Source organism: Chironomus tepperi, unplaced genomic scaffold (genome assembly GCF_022539635.2).
Source record: "Chironomus tepperi strain 1889 unplaced genomic scaffold, CSIRO-AGI_Ctep_v1 contig_16, whole genome shotgun sequence".
NCBI classification, from domain to species: domain Eukaryota; kingdom Metazoa; phylum Arthropoda; class Insecta; order Diptera; family Chironomidae; genus Chironomus; species Chironomus tepperi.
Genome location: NW_027226138.1, coordinates 38,736 through 60,687, shown reverse-complemented (window position 1 = coordinate 60,687; position 21,952 = coordinate 38,736). Strand labels below are relative to the sequence as shown.

General features: G+C 31.2%; 1 protein-coding gene across 5 annotated transcripts in view; it reads left to right on the top strand.

Moving 5' to 3' along the window:
- Positions 1-19,498, top strand: part of LOC139092789 (connectin-like) — an 82,989-nt gene extending 63,491 nt beyond the window's left edge. For all 5 annotated transcript variants that reach the window (XM_070643339.1, XM_070643324.1, XM_070643346.1 and 2 more), the window contains 4 exons: positions 7,484-8,028; positions 8,834-9,456; positions 14,302-14,521; positions 18,386-19,498. In XM_070643339.1, the coding sequence (XP_070499440.1) occupies positions 7,764-8,028; positions 8,834-9,456; positions 14,302-14,521; positions 18,386-18,828 (1,551 nt within the window). In that variant the 5' untranslated portion in view covers positions 7,484-7,763 and the 3' untranslated portion in view covers positions 18,829-19,498. The remainder of the gene's footprint in view (positions 1-7,483; positions 8,029-8,833; positions 9,457-14,301; positions 14,522-18,385) is intronic.
- The last annotated feature ends 2,454 nt before the right edge of the window (positions 19,499-21,952 follow it).

The window sequence follows — 21,952 nt, the reverse complement described above, 5'->3', positions numbered from 1 at the left end:
TATCCAATTTATATTAATTCTGTTAGGTTCTCAATTCTTCTCTCTATGTACGAATATGGAGAATGTTACACATCTATCTATCTACGTATGTATGTATGTATATCACGAAATGATAATAAATGATTTTTTATGATTCTCAAGAATCGTTTCTGTGGCTTTTGAGGGGCGATCTCAAATTTATGACAAATGCGGGCTTTCCTACTGTATAAATACTTAATACACATCCCATAAAAAAATTACATATTCCTACTACGACCGTATAAAACCCTTAAAGTTGAGATAATCACATTTAATGTCATTAAACCTTATTTAATTTACATAATTCTTTCTTCTAACTCGTTATATTGTGTACCTTTTTTATTTTGCTACATAGTTTTTGCCTCAAAAGTTTACAAATTTTTTTTTGTTAAAAACAAGTTTCATAAACCTACATAATATATGGGACATAATTACTGTTAAAGTTTCTCTTCATTGATTTCTACTTCTTTTATGCAAAACTTTAAAAAATTGAGATAGGAAGGATCTTTAAGGAACATTGAAAAAAGTCTTTTGTGCTGACCTAATTCAATGCTCCGAATGCTGATTAAAGTTTAAGTTTTGTTTTATGGGATTAGTTTTTTTTATCTGCATTCAAGATGTTCCAATACTAAAGAACTAAATGTCACTTTTTAAACTTTCTTGGATATAAAAATTTCATAATTCTTTTAATTTTCTCTAAAAGTTGGAACTTTTTTTGTCTTCGTTTAAAATTTAATAATCAACTATTTATGATCAAGATGAGATATAAATGGAACTAATCGGGATGCAAGGTTAAGTTGCATATAATTGAGATATTTGAATTATCGATGCTTGAAATATGAATAGACTTGGAGTCAAAATTCTAATTGATAATATAATTTCTTTAATTAACTAGAATTTTTTGAGAATAAATTTAACAACTGCAGTCAAAAAAGAGAATTATTAAAACCGAGTCAAAGATTTCTAAGTCTCGGTCTCAAGATTTGTCGTGATTTGTTCGAGAGCAAAATTTCGAATAATTTCCTAATAGTTTCGATCCTCATGTTGATATCAAGAATATGTCGAAACCAGAGCTCGATATAAAATCGATATAAAATCCAATTCAATTTTGAGCTCTGATCGAAATCGAGTTATTAGAGAGCCCTAGTCATTTACTTAGTAGTAGAGCTCGAAATCGCTTTGAATTTTATATGTAGTCGAATTGACTCGAGTTGACTTCTCCAGTCGACTTTAAGTTCTGCTTATTAAGTTTGAATAAAAGGAGGAAACTGCGATTATGCAACAGATTGAATAAAATATTATAATTTTGTACTTTTATACTTTTGAAAGGAAATAAGTTGCGAGGGGTGATAGGATTCTAAAAATTCGTTTATTTGCGTATCATAATAAGTGAATATCCTCAATCTCTGTTGAACGGGATGTGAATTTGCAAAAATTTCTATTGTCAAGTAAGGCATATTAGACCATAAAATCATGATACTTTTTCTTAATGTCTCTCTCTAGTCTGAATTCTAATCGCATAATATAATGAAAAAATAACAAAATTTCTTTTTTATCAATTTTTCAACATAGTCTCATCAAGTTTTAAGGATTTTTATCTTTAATGAGTATACAGTTTGAAGTTCTTATTTCGTAACATACCGCATCAAATTTATGTTTTTATATTTTTTAAAATTGCATAAAAACAATTTAATAGAAAAAGTTGAAAATTTCCTACTTTTAACATACACTTCACACCAATGTGCAAATTCATATGTGGGTAAAAAATAAATTAAAATCATGATGAAAAACGTTGTGCACAAAAAAATATTACACTATAAATAAGTAAGATATATATTATGCTACTTCATCTATTTCATTAACAGCCAGTAACAGTATCAACTTTTTTAAAATGAACTAATTTTGAAAAACTCTACACTCATTGTTTTACTCTCAACAACAAGAGCATTTTCCATTAGATATTTTATCGTAGTTGAAAAAAGGGAAGCACAAAAAAAAAATTGTTCTTTTAAATTTTTTATGCACAAAAGTAATTTGATGTTTTTTTTTTGTATCTTGAATTACCTTTTTCTTTGCTTCCTCATCCACTTATATCTTCTATGAGCATCGAAAAGTGGGGGATGGAATTTAATAGAAGCGAATGAGGAATAATCCTTGGTTGCTGTGTATGGTTGAGGAGTTTTGAAATAAATATATATATATCGAGATAGCATGCGAAAGTAAAAGAAGAATTTTACAACAGGGAATAAAACATTCAGAATTATACACATTGAAGAAAATCCATTTCTACATATTTAACATAACAATAAGAAACATTACAATGCTCTTGAGCAGGTGCCAAAGAAACATGAAAGGCACACAACAGAAGTAGAAAAAATGAGGTAAAAAATTTGAAGTAAAAAGGAGAGAGAGAATGGGAATATAAAGGAATTGAGCTGTGAGAATTGTTTGCAAAAAAAAGGCATTAGTTCCTCTGCTTTTCTATTCTCATCGTTCCATTTGTATTTAACAGGATATTCTACTGTTCACAAGGAGGTCAATAAAGCACACAACAATTTCTCAATTTTCATTCATTGCACATTTCATCATCGTATCGAAAAGGATCTCTTTGGGATCATTTCACTACAAACTCACTCTAATACACGTATAATGTAGTCCATTGTATATCTATATATATTTATAAAGTATCTTCTCAGGTAGCTACTGCCAGTGAGATGACTGACAAAAACACTTCGATATTCTTGACTGTAGGACTTCTCAAGAAAATTAGTTTTCAACAGCATTTTGAAGTGTTAACTTGTAAATTATTTATTGCACAGTTCAAGTCAAACTAATTTGTTTTTGAGGATCTGGTTTTATGCAAAATAATTTATATATATACTGTGCACTTGACATGCAGTCATGCATTGATTTCATTTAATTTATGCATTATGGTTTGTGTTCGATAAGCAAAATCTAGTTTCGGTGTTGATAATCCTGTTTTAATTTTGAGTATAGATATAACACGAGATTAGTTGATTTTGTTAAGGTTGTAAATTTGTGATGTACAACATTTATTGCTATAATTTTAATGATATAGTAGGATATTGAGTATAAAGTGTGACCAGAGATTGTTATTGTTTTGTGATTAAAATGATACTATTAGATTAAGAAGATAGTACTGAGAATATCCAGTGAAAGTGCAAAATTTGGTGATTATTGTATTTTACAAGCATTGCATTCAATAGGCAGAACTTGAATTTGTTGTGATGAATTTTCATTAAAATATATTCATGGATTATACATAAATGTGAGTTGCCCAGGTTGATAAAAATGATTCTCATACTATAATCCGCGCTGTGTATTAAAAGTTTATCAAACAGAGTCGGCTGGATTTGGTCAATTTTTGTCTTTCACAATCGGCAGGCTGCTGGTTAAAGGTGTTACGGTGACTAGCGGCGACGGCCGTCATTGACTGTCAATGGTTGATGATTTTTGGCTTGCTTTTATCAATAGCATACCCTGTTTGCAGGGTTTAAAACACATAAAACTACACAATTAAATTTATAGTTTGTCTCAAAAACCAAAGAAGTTTATCCACTGTGACATTTAATTCTCAATAGTCATGAGGAATATACGTTGACTTAAGTGCTGAACCCATTTTCTCACGTACAATGTAATCAAACCACTGGAACAATACAGTAGCTCACTTAGTATAGCAAAGTGGTAAATATTTACTCTACCATACCAACACCGGAGGGAAATCTGCCTCTAAACCAGTAAAAAAAATCAATAATTCAAAAGAAATGTGTCCTTGACAATAACAAAGTACAAAAGTAACAAGAAGTCTAGCATATTTATTAACTCAATTCGCTCGTAATAATTTTGTTACCCTCAAGAATTTCAGTCTCAGATGCACACATGACAACCTATCTCAAACACAAACATAATTACATTCATATAAATAATCGCCGAAATCGACAAAAAAGAAAAATTTTTATTTCCGTTAAAGTTCTGAATATTAAGAACATTATCATGTTATGAGAATCACTTTCAAAGATTTATTGTATACAGCCCCCATGAGATATAAAAATAAAAATTGGCAGAGAAAAATAAAATAACACAAAAGAAAGGGAAAGCTCGCGCGGAAGAGATGACTGAAATTATTCATGAATAAATTAAATTTTAATAAAGCTTTGTCGCGAGCACATTAAAAGCAAATTGTTTTTTTGTCGATGAGTGGTTATATTTTTGAAGCTGAGTAGTGTGGGCATGTTTGCGGAATCAATTTAAAGTCAGTGTCGGTGATTGAAAATTTTATGTATATTTTTCACCCCCAAAATATCCGGTCTCTCAATTTTTTTGGGAAAGTCTACTGTTAGTCATGTTGCTTACTTTATTCATTGAATAATGATGATAATGTTTTATGTTATACTAGTTGACATACATTGGCTGCCTTAAACTCACTTTATTTTTTTCACAACACTCGCCTTCCTGCTCCCACTCCAACCTCCGTTGAGTTGGCTTTTACCATTAAAAATAATTTTTTATTCACAATTTTTTAAGCTCTGAATAATAATGAGTCAGGGGATGCTTAAAGTTTTTTCAGTGCGAGAATCTATATACATTGTTGCGATGAGTGAGTGTATATACACTCACTTTTTTTTGATATTGATTTATTATTCAATTTGTTTGAATATAATGAAGTACTGCGCCTAAATAACAAAGTGAGTGAACGAGATTGTTTGAATGCTGTGTGTTGCTTTAACGTGTATACATGGTGGAACCAATGAACGAAATTAATGAAATTTTTTTTTGTGTTGCTTCCTTTCTTCTGATGATGCTTCTGTTGTTGTTATTATTGTTATAAAAAGCTTATGCTTTCTCATCAATAACGCCACTTTATTTTACTTAAACCTCTGTTTGCGATAAATTCATTGATCGATTTCATCTTTTTTCCCATTCATTTCTGTGTTTTTTCTGAAGAAAAGAATGAAGACAAAAGAGGGATTCGTTTGCTTATGACGTCTAAAATTGAAGATTGTTTCAACATGCGTACATATTAGAAAATAATCATGAATTGCAATTTGACAGTGGTCTATGACATCTCTAGTTTAGTGCTTTGTCCTGTTTATCTTATATTGCCTTCTGTATATGACTAGATGGTACATATCACCATCTAGTCAGATTGTAGGGCAGCCATCATTAGGATACGGTGGTTGGGATAAACATTTACTCTCTATTAACGTTCTTATCTCGCCAAATTGCTTGGCTGGTGTCAGGGGATACCTCGAGAAGCATTCACTTCCAATTGGTCAATTCTCGGCTACCTTAATCCCCCAATATAGTGTCTTATAAGAAATTGTGATTCTCTGATAAGAGATGTATGAGAATAGGAAATGAGAACTGACTTTTATGTCTGGCTTTATATTTCTGTCTACTTTGATTTTATGCATTTTTTATGAAACACTTTGAAATTATGAGGGCGTTTCCTTCTGTAAATCAGAAGTAAATGATGGAATCAGGTGTGATAGCCAAGAACGTGATTGCCATCAATCTCAGGCTTAAGACTAGTAATAGCACTTAATATACAATGAACAAATTGGTTACTATAATTGAGGATGTTCTTGTTTTTTGTCTGTTAGGAATCCAAATTACTAGATTTACTATAGTTCTAACATAAGTGGATTGTAAAAGTAAATCAAACCTTATTAATTCATTTTTAATGTCACTAAAATATGATTCTATACAATCGAACCAATAAAGCTCTAAACAGTGATTCAATACATTGATAGACATCATATCCAGTTGATCCCACAAAAAAGTTGTTGATATAAAAGGAAAAAGTTTTTTTATGAGCGGAAACAGAATTGAGATGAAGCAGAAAAAAAATGTTGATAACTGATATTTCTCTGTCTATCATGATTTCACGTGATTCTTCTTCCCATTACACTATAAATATTTCTATTCATCAGATAATTTGCTAAGAGCAAAGTTTTATATTCTATTCAATTTTCATTTGATGATATCAAATATCTCAATTTTTCCTCTTTATTTTGTTATCTTGATATGAAAATGTTGTATATTATTGGGGAGAATCCACATGGAAATATGTAATCGAGAACTTTTTCTGTTCAATTTAATGCTGAAGTTCAGATTGTTTTTCAAAATCAAAAGGTTGTGAATATTCAATGATTTTACAGGAAAATTTTTTTACAAATTTTTTCCGGTTCAATCAAAAATAATAAAAAAGATTTTCCTGAAAGTTCCTCTCGTGTGGAATCGCTTTTCCATGAACACATTTCTGCTCTACAATACGTAACATGAGATATACACTCGGATAGCTTTCAAAAAAAAAAAGTTTTATGTAAACAGTTTGCTTTTCATAAAAATTGCGAGTAAAAATTCTGCATTAAAAGTTCAAGAGTAGCAACAAAAAAAAAAAGTTTTCAGCATGAAATGTTTTGCATATTTCTCATTTTGATATATCTAATAAATATGAATATTTTCATTATATTAAACTTTATAGATGAATCTTTTATTATGCTATCATGTTGAAAATTTTCATGCGAATTTTGTCAATAATAAAAAGGGATTATTGTTTAGCACATTCATAATTGAGACGTATGGGGTCACTATTTATCACGGATATACGTTTCAAATATTAAATGGCGCTTCGGGGAATTTTTTTTTTTGGCTTTAGAAACTTAAAATTAGTTGAATGAGGGTTAAATTATTGTTGAATAATGACTATGTTATGCGGATAGAAGCTTGGGGACTACAGGCTAACATAGTTTGTAACTTTTTGGATTTTATTAATATTTAAATTTCAAATTTAAAGTCTTGAATAGTTTTAAGGTATGAAATATCATGAATAGACCTGCAAATATTATAATTCGGTCAATGCTTCACTCGGCAACATGGCGATGTGTCTCGGCCCGGATTGAAATCGAATCCGACATCAAGTCAGAGGCACCCCCTAACAGGCAACGTGAACTTGCTGACCTTAAATATACTAGATGAGCGTGCTCATGAGCAACATACTCTGAATCTTAAGAGTACCCTCTTTTCCTGTTGGAGATCCCAACCTGGGACTGCATGCCGCTATTCGGGAATCAAGCATAATATTCATTCTACAATGTTTTCTAATAAAATTGCATATTTTATTACAAAAATGAAAAACTTTTATGTCCGAGCTGCACTTAATGCTTAAATCCATTTAATAGCTCCAAATTATTACCATCTGATATTATTTATGACTGAACAGCATATGTTGCAAGTGCCAATGACATGACAATTTTGTAGATATAAATCTTGAATTTATGTTGACGACGGTTGGGGTATTCTTTTGGTTGGAATTATCCTATCTACGCCACTGGACGACAGTCACAAAGTTCTTTTTTACTATTTAATTCGCATGCTCACTTTAGAATCCAATTTGATCCTAGATCTAATCAATTTTTTTTCTTGTTTTATTTCTTTACAGTTCTTCTGAGTAGCTTGGCATATATCTATTGCAAAATAAATGAAAGAATAGTATTGGCAGGAAAGATATCATCATTGGCGATATTACCACAAGACAAGGAGTTGATCTAGACACAAAATAGTCAATAAGAAGGAAAAACGAGGGGAAAATAGACAGAAAAAGGAATTGTCATATGAGGATATAGATATACATACGATATAAATACATAGCATATGAGCATATATATTACTCGATAGATAATAAGACAAATAAGAAAATAATCTTTTATATTGTTATTTAAATGCTAAAGAAATATAGAGAAATGTCATCAAATACATATCAGAAAATTGCTTTGATCCTATTGGTCTTGTGCATAGTTAGTCCAATTGAAAGTCGCTATGAGAGTAAGGAGCGAAAACAGGAAAAGTCAATTGGATCACAACAAAGCATACAACCGCAATTAACAATTCAACAACAAGGAGTATTAAGTTTGTGCAAAAAGGATCGCACGCTTTCCTTCCTTTGCCACTGTACACCGGATGATGAAAGCATTAAAGCTCAAAAAGGTCTGTTTCTAATTAAATTTATTTTGCGGTTTATAGTTTGCATGAATGTAATTTAATGTTTAAAATTTAATTATTCATAGACTTTACATATAAATTTGAATATTGTAAAACTGTAAATGAGGCTTTGATGGTTGCTGAATTGGTAGAGTAAGGGGGTTCATGTTATGAATTTTTACTAATTATAGTTTCATATGTACCCTCAAAGTATACTACCGAGAAATCTATTAAAGTCTATTAACAAGAAGGGGTGAATGCTTTGCAACTAGGCAAGCGTCTTGAGCAGCACATTCGAGTCTGTAAGATGTTTTCATGTCTATGTGTAAATGACAAGATTCGATGATGTCCTGACGTCACCATGATGTGTGTATCCATGTGCAAGCTAGCCTATGATCAATTTTCTAGACTTCCCTTGAAGCCTTCTTTAAAATTGTCTTGAGAATGGAAATACCCTAAAAATTAGATCTTGTTCTTCATTCATAATTTCAAGCAAGAACATCCAAAACTGTACAATCGACTTTAAAACTATTCAATACTTAATTACATGGCCACTTCTGGCACTAATCAAGTATATTTGAAACTGTGGATTACCAATATTCCAAAAACTGAATAACTCAAGCCCCCAAAAACTAATCGTAATCATCAATTACATTTTACCACGACATTATGGCAATAGAATTATATCCCGAAAGTACATGACTTGATTGTTCACACTTGAAAAGCGTCGTTACGTGACACACAAACTATTTTGTTACTAAAATAATTATCAGATGAAAATTAATTAATTACTTTATAATGTTCATTACAGCCGACTGTTGGATTATTAGTCAGAACATAACACGCAAGGATCAACAGTGGTTAGCATTTAACTCACAAACTCAGTTGCAGCATTTAAAGTTTTCAGTATTTGCAAATGGTAATTTAACGTTTGTGCCAACTGATATTCTTCAGCCATTGAAACATTTGCGAACGATAAATATTGAATACGGGCATATCGACGAAATATACGGATATGCATTTGGAAATCTAACACAATTAATGAATATTTCATTGGCAAATAACCGCTTAAAAGTCATTGGTCAGAATGCATTCGCAAATCATCCACACTTACATGAAATCAATTTAGAGCGAAATGAACTTAAGGATATAAATCGTCGGGCATTTGTGAATTTACAAAATTTAAATCGACTCAATTTTGATCATAACTTATTGGATGTGATACAAGATGACACGTTTGAAGCATTAGTGAAATTAAGTGAATTGTTGTTATGCAATAACAGTATCAATAAATTGACACGCGGTATATTCAAGGGACTGGGGAATTTAAAAGTATTGAATTTGAGTCATAATAAACTCAGCATTATCGGTGATACTGTATTTGCCGAATTGTGGAGCTTACAAGAATTGGAATTGGAGCATAATCAGATTGATGTAAGTACTTTACTTTACTTTATTTACTTTTTTTATCCTATTCATTAATTTGGTTTTCCGCAACTTTATTTCTCATCATGAAATGTGCAATAATAAAGTTTTAACAGTTATCTCATCCTTTGAGTTATCTCTCTCTCTCACTCTCTCTCAGTTTTGTGCTTCTGTGGATGAAAAAAAGGATGGGAAATTATTTATTGCAATGAAATTAAAACTTTCTCATTTCAATTATGATGATTAAGTATTTTTTCTTTTTACTCTACTTATTCCTTCATTTTCTTTCCTCAAAAGTGATCTCCTTTTTTTTTATTCTTGCTAATTTAGATGCGGAAGTTGTTTAAATGCTTTTTAATTGTTTTGTATTATAGCGTTTTTTTTCTTCTTTTTATCTTCTTTTTATGTCCCGCTATTTCGCTTGCTTCCTTGATTTACATTAATCCTTGAAAGTGAAATATTGCGGATGCAAAAATAGTTGAATTTTCTTTGGATTATTGTCTTGTTTAAGAGTATTAAAAAAAACTTCTTGGGGTGTACTTTGAATGAGAATGAATCGAGAAACTTCATCTTTTAATTAAAAGAGAGCTTAAAGGCAGTGTTGTCAATCGGAAGTTATGCAAATTATAGATAATCATTCTTGACGTGAGATTTAGATTGGTTGTGCATTGAAATGTATATTACACTTGATTGGGGTGCTAGAATTAAATAGGGGAGTGTTTAGAATTTTTGAAGAAGAGGCACTGATTTCCCGAACAAACAAGGAGCATGCACATGAGTATTAGACCACGAAATCGAGTCGATTTGACTTTATTAATCAACTTTAAGTCGATTCGAAGTCGACTGGGTATGAGATGTGTCTAGTCGACTTAAGTATGACTTCAAGCACTGTTGAGTATCCTCAAAAAATTGTGACATGGTTTAAAAAAGCACAACACTGACTATGAGTAAGAATTTTAATCACCGAACATTGAACAACCCTGCCACAAAGATCACTGTCTGAGAAACAGCATCACTGTCTTAAAGTTTTAAGCAAACATTCAAAAATTTTTGTGAATCATTTCAATCAAAAATTAAAAGTTTTATTGTTAGCGAAAAAGAATGAGGAATTAAAATTCTTTCTCTTAAATAAAAGATGTCAAGATTCAACGAGCTTTGTGACTTTATATACATTTAATTACGATCATTCTTTGACTAATCAGTAGTACTGTTATATAAAGTTTATTTGATATTAATTTACTATATTTAAGAGAATATTAGGAGTGGTTAAATTAATGTGAAATTTTTAATCATTTTAGTTTGGTCCCGGAATAGTGGGGGACCAGAAATATGGGACCTAACCATTACCTACGTAATGAAATTATATGTAGTAGAAATGTGGCTAACAGCTTTTTTTTAGGATAAAGACAGTAATGACATTAATGGAGTGATTTTGATCCTAAGATAGAGAATCTGGTCTACTAAGTACGGTGGTCTGGCGCACCCTCATGCCCCATTCAACAAAATGCTGACCATAGCTTAGTATCTCAATGATCTGAAAAGCTCAATGTTTTGTTTAAAACCAAGGTAAAGCTTTGGTATATCACTATACTGCAGAGGGCATGAAGTAAATTTGGGAAACTCTGGAATAGAAAAACATCCAAAATTTACATTCCTTTAACTACTAAGCCATTAAAATAACCACTGATTGTTTTTCAGCTTACTTATTTAGGATTCACAAATTAATTAATTATTGTATAATCAAGTAACATTAACCGAATTTAAAGATTCATGCTTTAGGCTTATCAAAGCCTTTTTCTTTGTTCAAAAACTTTTTTATTCAAATTTAATTAATTTTCAAAAGTCCAACATAGACTTTAAGCTATTTACAATACCTTGAAATTGCTTCTTTACCCGATTTGTAATTTTTTTGCAACACATTTTTTCATGAATTCTGCAAACAATTAGCATCGATACTTTTGTGCAACAATTAAATATTCAAATATGTATATAAAATTCTGATCCGTACACAGAGCCGATGGGCAGTACAAGAATTTACATTTAAAATATTTTTAATCTAGCAAAAGCAAGATTGATGTAAATTTCATGTGAAAAAAAGTAAACAAATCTTTTAATGCATAAAAAAAAGTACGGGAACAGGAAATTCCATTAATTGTATAACATAAAGGAACGATGGAATCATAGAAGTGAGAATAATTCATTGTTTGATTAAATCTGTCTAGTAATGCTTCAATTAGTCAAAGATAATTTGAATTGTAAAATCACTTCCCATCTTCTTCCTTCTGCATAATTTACTTGATTGCTTATTTTATTTGAAATGGTTATGCTGCAGTCTTTCCTGTGAGTTTTTTTTTTGTTAAATTGTGAAAAATTTTTCATTTCAACGAAATATTTTACTTCTTTTTTTTTGTCTTTTCCCTCATGCACATTATATTATTGTGTGGATTGTTGAAGGGAAAGAGAAAGCTAAGGAGAGGAAGAATAAAAAAATGGAAATGAAGGAAAAGGAGATGAGAAAGAAGTATACGGATTTTTTCTAATTAAATTTATCATGATAAAAGAAGAAAATTCATCTCAATTTCATTCAGCATAAGCAACAAGAAAAGAAATTTTTTTTCGCATGCAATCTTTTCATTTGACTGGAATAAAGAAAACTTTTCCTCTTCTTACTTCTCTTCTCTTCTACTTCCTTTTTTTATTTTTTTGAAAGACAAAATTCATTCATCGTAAAAAAAGTCGTATTTAAAAAGTTTTTCGAATTAAAACTGTTTGTTGTTTACTTGATTAATTCAGATCTCAGTCGGGATAAGTTTTGTTTTTTTATATCTCTTCTGACTTTTGAGCTAGAAAATTCTTTGATTTTCAGCAAAAGGAATCTTAATTCGTTTCAATCAGCATAAGTTTTATTTTTGAACAGATTGAAAGGATGTCATACTTTATTTTGGTTGAAAGAACTTTAAAGATGGGTTTCTATTAGATTACTGATGTGTAACATGTGTGCCGTGACATACTAGTGTGACACACTGGTGTGCTATGAGAAATCTCAGATACGACTAGGGTTTCCATATAAATTTTGAAATCAAGACCAAAGCCGAGTCGAGATCGAGACTATCGAGACCGAACTAGATCGAGACCGAGACAGAGATCGAGACCGAGACTGGATCGAGACCGAGACTGGGATCGAGACCGAAACTGGAATCAAGACCAAGACAAGATCGATACCGAGACTGGGATCGAGACCGAGAATGTGATCGAGATCAAAACTGGGATCGAGACCGAGAAAAGATCGAATTCAAGAACGAGACAGAAACAACAACGGAATCCTTCGAAAAACTTGGTCTCGATAATTTTAAAGATTGAGAATTGAAAGTCTTGGTCCGTGATCTCGAACTCGAGAACCTTAGGTGTTTGATGCTGAAGTCGTTCGCGACACATAGGTTGCACACTCTGGATTACTCACTCGGAATCTAGTTCTTAGTACATATTATGGACTGTAAAAAAGGAAAAAATACTGACATTTTCTAGAATTGAAATATATTGTAAATTCAAGTTCCGAATCAAATAATCAAAAACTTTTATCTTGAAGTGGACTAAAAATAGTCAAATCAATTTAAGCATGACTTGGTAGTGACTGAAAAGCTAATCAAAAACAACGAAGAAACTAATTCGACTAGACTCAATTTCAAGAAGTAATAGCCATAATCACGTTGGTTGATGTAAAACGACTCCACATAAGCCCACACATATGCTTAGCACACGCCTATATTTAGCACCGACAGTTGTGTCTACAAGCAATCTAAAAATAATCCATTTGATAAATGATGCTTCGAAATTTGCTCTTACGTAATTACAAAAAAGCATGTCTCGTTGCAATACCGCAAGGAATCTGCGTATATTCACGACATAGCTTCATATCTATCTACACTCAATTATTTTAAAATATTTTCTCATTTCTCATGAGGGGGAATTAAAGCAAGGATGGAAAAAACAATTTTTTAATGATAAAGCAAAAATGCCTCATCTGTGCTGTAAAGTTTCTTTTCACTCAAAATTTAATTAAAGTTATATCAATCATATTCCTCAAGGTTACTGTACTTGTCAACTTTTTTTTATTTTTATAGAATTTTTGTTATTCCTTAACCCATAAATTTGACGCATACTATCGTACCCTTATCATAAATTTTTATGATTTATCTTCTTTATTTTCATGGTCATGAAGACAGAGAAAAATGAATGCTGAATTTTATTTACATAAAATTCGATTGCTTTATATTGACTAGTCCCCTTATTTATTTCGCATTATTCCAAAAATACAAAACTTATTCAAGCATAAATATTAATAAATAATTTTTCAGCATTATATTAAGGCATTGAAAAACATTTCGATAATTAAATTCAACTTTTTTTTACTTTATAGTCATATCGCACGGCAAAGTTCTGAGAGTAAACATCATAAATTTTCCAAAAATAGTAAGGGAAAAAATGCTGTATGAAAAGTGAAAAATTTGCATTTTTATGACTTCTTGATTCCTACAAATTCATTGACAAATAAATAATAAAAAAAAAAATCTTGTATATAAATATTTTATACGCATATATTAGGTATCTACTTTGCATATATCCAACACAAAAAAAAATATTGTAAAGGAGTTAGATCTAAGTGAAATACGATAGAGATACAAAACTGAGTGAGAGTGTTGAAAAAATGAACTTATATAACATATAAAGTTGTTCATCGCATATACCATTCCTTTTTTGCATAAGTTGAATATAAAATTAGCATACAGAGATGATAAGTAGTTTCTTTCTCACCAATAAATTTTCCTTTTTTTCTCCCCTTTCTTTTTCATATAGAAAATTTCTGAACGAGCATTTGATGGCTTAAATAACCTACAACGACTCAATTTGGAGAATAACAATTTGAAATTGTTAGAACGTGGCCTCTTTACTGGTGTACCAGCACTGATTTATTTAAATCTGATGAAAAATTCATTAGAAACAATAACATACAACAACATTTTGCCGTTAATGGATAATTTGGTGAATAACACGAACAGCATTTTGGACATAACAGGTGCGTTAAATGTAATGGTGATTTATAAAACGCGGGTAATAGGTATTTATGACTTCCGTTTCTCTAACGCCAACGCAACATTTGGTTGATGGTTTTAGCAATAAGTACCATCACGATTTAATGCGTCATAATCAGCAGCGTCAATTAATTGTGTGAACTTAAAAAAAAAATTATGTGGTAGACGGAGGCAGGATAATTTTAATCGCTTTTCGGTGTAAATTGCTTCATTTTTTGCGCTCGCCTTATTTATTCCCTTTTAACGATGAAATGACAATTTTCCATTAAATATAATGAATGTCGAGCAATAATTACTTTTTTTTCTTCTGTGACTTAATACAAACTAAAAATAAGATACGGAATGAGAAAAAATGGTTGTCATTTCCTGATTTCAGCTAATCTTTTAATGCCCATTTATATTTATTAAGACTGAAATTCTATCCTCTAATGTATGTACATATCCATCTTTATGATCAGGAGTGTAGTATAGAATCTATTGAATTAAGGTTTTTGTTCTGAATGAATGGAAGGTTTTTAGTGGAGTTGAGATTTTTCATAATTTTGCTGTCTTTGGTTCATTTATTTCTATTATCCAGACCTCAGAGACCACAAATAGCCTTGATAGCCTTAAACATTTCTGAACGTCTAAGAATATTTGTTGATGAATCCTGATCCCTTCCAGCAATTTAAAAAAACTTTCCAAGTCGAAAATTGGATTTGCAAAATCCTGTCATATTGTCATGCAGCTAAGGGCAAATTCTAGCCTGTTTTCCTCTCAAACCAAAATTTGTTCAATATTGCTGTAAGGGATGCTCCTTCATAACCCTGATCCCATACCCAACCATTTCAAACTAACTCTTAAAGAACAAGCTGTTTGACTCCCAAGAAACCACCCCTGACTACACACTTATACACGATTATCTTGACATTACTTGCGTGATGGTGAAAAGTGATTGTAAATGACATAACAATTTTCGTTAAGTTTAAGGCATTTCAACCATAACGCCCATATCATTTATTCTCGGTTTCACGATAATGCTCATCATCTTCTTGTTATTATATTCGTCATTTATGAAGTATATACTACAGGTTATTATTTGATTAATGTGAATGATTTATGAGGAGATGTTGTGAAATTGATGGAAATCTCAATGGAATTAGGATTTTGATGTGCATTTAGCTGACAAAATTCTTGAGTAATTATTTTAAGATGCTGGATTATTCAGCAGTGTACAGAAATTCCCCAAAAATAAGTGTAAATAATCCGAGAAAGATCCCCAACTCTGCAAAAGATTCCCCCTTGATTTACATCACCTAATCATCTGATGACTTCTGGTAGACAGTCTCATCATACAAATTTTTTCTTCTTTTGAAAACTAATTACTTCTGAGTGAAGGTCTTGACATTTTTGTATAAGCAGAAGAGAGAAGCAAGAAAAATATGAAATAAGAAATAAAGTTGAGGGAAAATATTTGTTCTCGTCTTCGCATTTTTAGTAAATAATATGCTTAGTAATGTCACCCACAATACCGAGTATTTTCTGAAAATTCCATCCTTAATTTTCATTAAGCACGTCAAGTGTTTTTTAATTTCAAGTTTTTGAAAAGTAAATTTTTATGACAATCAGAAGTTTCTGCTTGTTTCTTCATTTAAGACATCTCATGAGCCACTCTTAAACGGTTCATAATTATACTTTTGTACACCCGAGAATTTAATTTAATTAAACATTCATATAAAAATCACACGAGAAAAAGTTTGTTTCACTGGAAATACGGGGGGTATTGTACTTACTTTGATGTTCATTACTTCGCCATTCGCACATATGCGCTTTACTTTCCTCAAGCGTAATTGATATAAATTATTTTAATACACTCGGGATTAGATTGTATGATATAATTTTTCATATAGCACGAGCAAAATTTATTTAATACCCTCGTGTACTCACTTTTGAGTGAAAATAAAATAAAAATAAAAAAATATTCTCAACAAAATTTAATTTACTCATAAATTTATTTTTGCTTTTCTTTTCCTTTCAATGACAGTAGCTCCTCTGGTTTCATTTTGAAATTGGAAAACTTTCATTATCAATTTTATTCAAGCACTTTTCTATTCAAAAAGAGTAATTGAGATTACGTTGGAATATTGTCTGCTTTCTAATGACTGTCTATGAATTCTATACAATATTTTAATTTAGTGACTTCTATGACGAAGTTTTATATTATCAAGTACTTACTTATTTACTTTCTTGGTCGTTCTGAACAATTGTGATCCATGCCCCCTTTTGGTTTGGTCGCTGGCAACCACTTAACAATTACCAATTGAAGACTTACCATCTCTATCGAAATCGTTTTGTCATGAATTATTGGGGCACCTGTGTGATAGCTTGCCATCCATAAAATAAGATTTAAAGAAAATAATTAAGTAAAATTGGATTTGAGAGAAATTTTCACATTTAGACCTTTGAATTTTGAGTTAGGAACTTAAAAACTTTTAAAAACATCACAGATCAGTTGATTGCTCCAACACTAGATTCTAACTCCACTCTGACTTGGAGCCAGATTCGGTTTAAATCCGACATCGTTCTAAAGTCACGAGCTTGGTGGTACATTTTGGATCTAGCAATCGACTTGTGATTTTCTAATCTAAAAACAGCAAATATTGTTCAATTTTTAAAATTAGTAGCTAAACTTCGCCGAAAAACGTAGATTTCAAATCCATTTGATTAGAAATTTAATTAGAATTTGGAGCCTTTTTCTTATTAATCCTAAAATCTAAATGCTCCTTCAAATCTAATAATCTGTCAAACCTAATAATTTCTGAACGAGTCAGACGAAAACAGCCGCTTAATACTCTAATTTAACAAGAAAGTATTAACGCCCAAAATTCATAAAACTCGACCTTGCTCGAACTTGATTGACTTTCTAAACCCCCTAAGCTCTTAGAAACACAAGTTAAACCTTTCTACTTAGAATTCTCAGAAATGCCTCTAAGTAAGTCCTTCATGTTAATAACAGAGTTTCCAAAAATAACATGCAATGGACATAACTTTTGCTTATTTATTCAGCAAGTCCAATACGATTTCAAAATTACAACTAGAATACATGCTGAGCTTATTTACACTCCTTCTAAATTTAGATTCCGTTAAGACAACATGAATCCACACTAAACTTACCAAAAGCGCTAAAGTCATTACATAAACACAACGCCATTTTCAGCTTTTTCCCAAAAAAACACAAGCAGCACAGTAAGAAGAAGATATAATTTAAATACAAAATTTTATTCCTTGAAAAAGATAATTAATTAATTTCGAAACCGCATCTCATTGGAACTGTCTATGTTGTTGTATTGGCTGCTCATTTCGCTGTTTTATTTATGTCAATAAAGCCCCATAAAAATGTTTCATTAAAGTATAGACAGATTTTTTTGGTTATCATTAAGCAAAACTTTTTTGCTTCATTTTAATTAAAATTACTTTTTTTGTGCCACCCCCTCCCTAACCTACACCACAGTCTCCACGTTGCTGCCTGCTTTTTTTTCGCACATTTCATCTCACCAGAAAATTCTCGTGAGACTCAAATGCAAAGTTTGAACTTAATTAAAGCCTAATTTTTGGGTAAAGAGTGTAAATTAAATTCATAATAACGGAAAATAAAATGAAATCAGTGTGAGAATGAATGTGATGCGTGCTTAAAATTCATGAGTTATAAATTTTAATTCTCATCATCATAACAATTTTTTTTGGGGAAGGAAGGAAAAGGTTCACATGAAAGGAATTTTTTCATGAAAGAAGCCTTACTTTGATATTCATATATGCATTTGTAATCTCGAGCTTAATTTTATTTTTTCTCTCTTTTTTTCTCAAAACAGAAAATGATTTCATCTGTGACTGTCGAATGACGTGGCTAATCGAATTGAAGAATCAGACAAAAAATGAAGACCTTCGAACCGCACTTGACGATATTGAATGTTTACTAAAAAAGCCAAAGGATCCATACCACAAGACAAATAGGATTGACCATAACACTATTGAGCATCCAAACATGCATGTTGAAGAGGATGAACCGGAATATTACGATGATGAGCCAGATGGTAAAACAGTAAGGCTAATGCAATTAAAGCCCTCGAATTTGACATGTCCGGAGGAGATGAGCGATCCAACAGAATTGCCACTATCGAGAGAGTCGATTGGTTTTGACATGAGTTGGGTTAAAGTTGTTGCATCGTCAAGATCGTCAAGTAGTCTGCCAGTTTCAATTAGTATCCTCCTCCTACTCATAGCCGCCTCGACAAGCATTTTTAAATTCTGCTGAATAATTTAATAAGCGAATGGAAACAAAACATACACAAATGAGAAACTTAAATTTAATTTAAAAATCTTCTTACTTCTCTTTACTTTCTCATTCAATGTCTCTCACTCACTCCCTCACTTTTCATTGTTTAATTTGCATTTTCTTAAATTAAATATATTTAACTCTTCTTATTTTATTTTTTGTGCTAAATAAAGAATAGAAATGATGCAGGAAAGGACTTCAAAGTCTGTCGCTTTTCTTTTGCATTTCCCACAAATTTTCCCCATCATGACTTATATAAAACAATTTTCAAGTTTCCCCTTTCATCAACTTTATCATCATAAAAGTCTATGTTGGAAGCGAAAAAAATAATGTAAATAAAATCCAAAGATAAGCAGATATATTTCGTTTCCTTCTCCGTTATCTCATACAATAATTTTTAATTTTCTGTCCGAATAGCTTTTTCTAGGAAAATAAAATTCTTAAAGAGTGCTTTGTGCTTTAAGACATACCCAAAAAAAAAGGGAAAAATCATATGAATGATGAGTTTTTGTGTCCCAATTTGAAGATTTCTACTGTAATGTAACCTAAATCTCGTATCTTGGTAATCCTTTTTTGTTTTGAGGCATTTCTTCTTCTAATTTCTATATGCAAATTTTTGTGTCATCTGAAAATCGATTTTGTTCTTCCATAGTCATTCTTCATTTGTTCAAACTTCAATTTTCAATGTATTTTGTCTGTTCGTTTCTTTTGTCGGAAACTATTATGGAAATTACATGATGAGAACTTTTCTTGTCGATAAATTTTTTCTTGTTGCTTTCAGTTTGTTGAACTGATTGGGCAAAGCCATTAATTTGGAAAGAAAAAATGTTAAAGTTTGCATTTTTAAATGGCAAAGAAATTGAACGTTGATGCCTCAAAGGAAAGCACAAAAAAAGACATTTCAAATTAAACTTGCAATATTGGAATAGTTCTTATTTAATTTTGCATACTTTTTGTAAGTTTTTGTTACAATATCGAGTTCTGAATGATTATTTAATGGTGTTACATTGGACAAAACTTCCAATATATGCATGTAAAGCTTCCATTAACAAATGAAGTTTCCGATGCATGTAAGGATCTGGAAAAATGGCATCAGAGGCCTAAATGGATGAGCGTTGGCTTCAATTATCAGAACATGTCAAATTTTCAAAGCTCTTTTTCCATTTCACCGTTCCACCATTTCTAGCTTCAAAGCTCGTTGTTGAGCTGGGTGAAGATTTGAGGTCTTTGGCACATAATTTATCTCCATTGCTAGATCTTGGAAGGGTACATTAGGTTTTATGACGTACTCATGTCATTACAAGTGATTCAGAGCTCAATTTAGACTATTGGTCTCAAGCGATTAGTGTTTAGGCTTTCCACAGAACATCTTGGTGGTAAACCACGTCCGAAACTACACACGGCAAGACAAGATCGCTATATGCGTTTTCTGACACTTCTTAAAAAATTCAGCGAAGTGTCTTTTGTTCACAGTTTGAAAAAGAATGAACTAAAGGATGTGGTACAAAAGATCCTTTGATTTCAGTATCGCTAGCACATAAATGGACCCTTGAAACACAACATAATATAAAGATCACTTCCTGATAGTTTTTACCGCAATAGATGAAACAAAAGCATTCATATGCGTGTTGATGGCTTTTAAAACTTGTTTACACTTTCCATAACTAAACATTATTCTATACAAGAAATGCCGAGGTGTCAAGATGAAGTAGAATCATTTTCCATTAATATATTCAAGCACACTAGTAGAGTCACTGATTCTATTAGTGCCCTGCTATGATTGTGTGTACGTGTCACGTTGCGAAGCATTAAGCACTTGATTTAAGATATATTTTTCTTGAAAAGTATATTAAATTTTTGAAGTAGTTTAGGATAACAAAAAAATAAAATAATAAATGCACGTGCTCAGCCATGAGAGGTCGAGAGGTCGAAAAAAAAAGGTAAATTATGTTTGATTTTGAGACAATGACTTATTGGCTTAGTACTGAAGAATACTCAAAAAGATAATTCTTTTTTGAAATCAAAATGACAAAAAAATAAGACATAAAATTCTAAAAAAGTGGAGATAAAAAATCCCCAAAAAATAATTTGTTTATTCAAGAAAAAACCAAAATGGATGTAAATGACACAAGAAATTCAATTTGCTACATTTTTTTGCAATTTATGTCAATAAGATTTAATTTTTGCTTTGACAATTTTAGTTAAACCAAGTTCCAGATGATAATACTCTTTACATACATAACATATAAGCTATCATCCTTGATTGTAAATATATAAAAAAAAATGTATTTGAGAGCAGAAATTTGTTTTCGTTGAGATGCAGCTGAGATTGGACATATACGAGGAATCAAAGTCCTTTTATCATCTAAATCTAATCGATTTTCATTAAGTTCATTGAATTTTTTACGTCAGTCCAGCATGGAAATGAAAATGATTTTTGCACTCAAAAGGAATCTTGTAATTTTATAGTTTTTGCTAGATTTGGAGAATTTACGGATGTGCTGATACTTTGAGTGACACATCATGACGATGATGTTGTAAGTGCATTGATCATGATGTCTTGGCAACGCCATGTGATTTTCATCTGACGTTAAAATCGGAAGTTTAAATAATATTCACAATTGACTAAGCATCCCTAACAATCAATGAGCATGGTCTCAGAAACTTATTCTACTTAAATATACTGCTTGAGCATGCTGGCGAGTATGCTCTCAGCTTGCTCTGCTTTTGAGAAAACGTTCTTTGCGTGCTAGGGTATAAGAAGACTTACTTACTCAACTTGGTTAGCCGAACAGTCCATCTTTGATCCATTGCTTCTCGAAGTTGGTATCTAAGACGTCTGAGGAGTATAAGACGTCATCAATTGAAAATATGAATTTTAATCAATTGTTACTGAGTGTACCTATACTTTTGATTTGTTTCTTGTAAGATCAGCAAAAACTATCCTTGCCAGTAATGTTGGACAATTCACAAAAGACTCAATAATGAAATCATTAAGCGATCATCCCTAACAAGCAAAGGGTTCGGTGTTAGGTACTGTAATGAACTTTCTACACCACAAATGCATGCCCTTTGCCTGTTAGTGTACTTTGTAATTATAAAT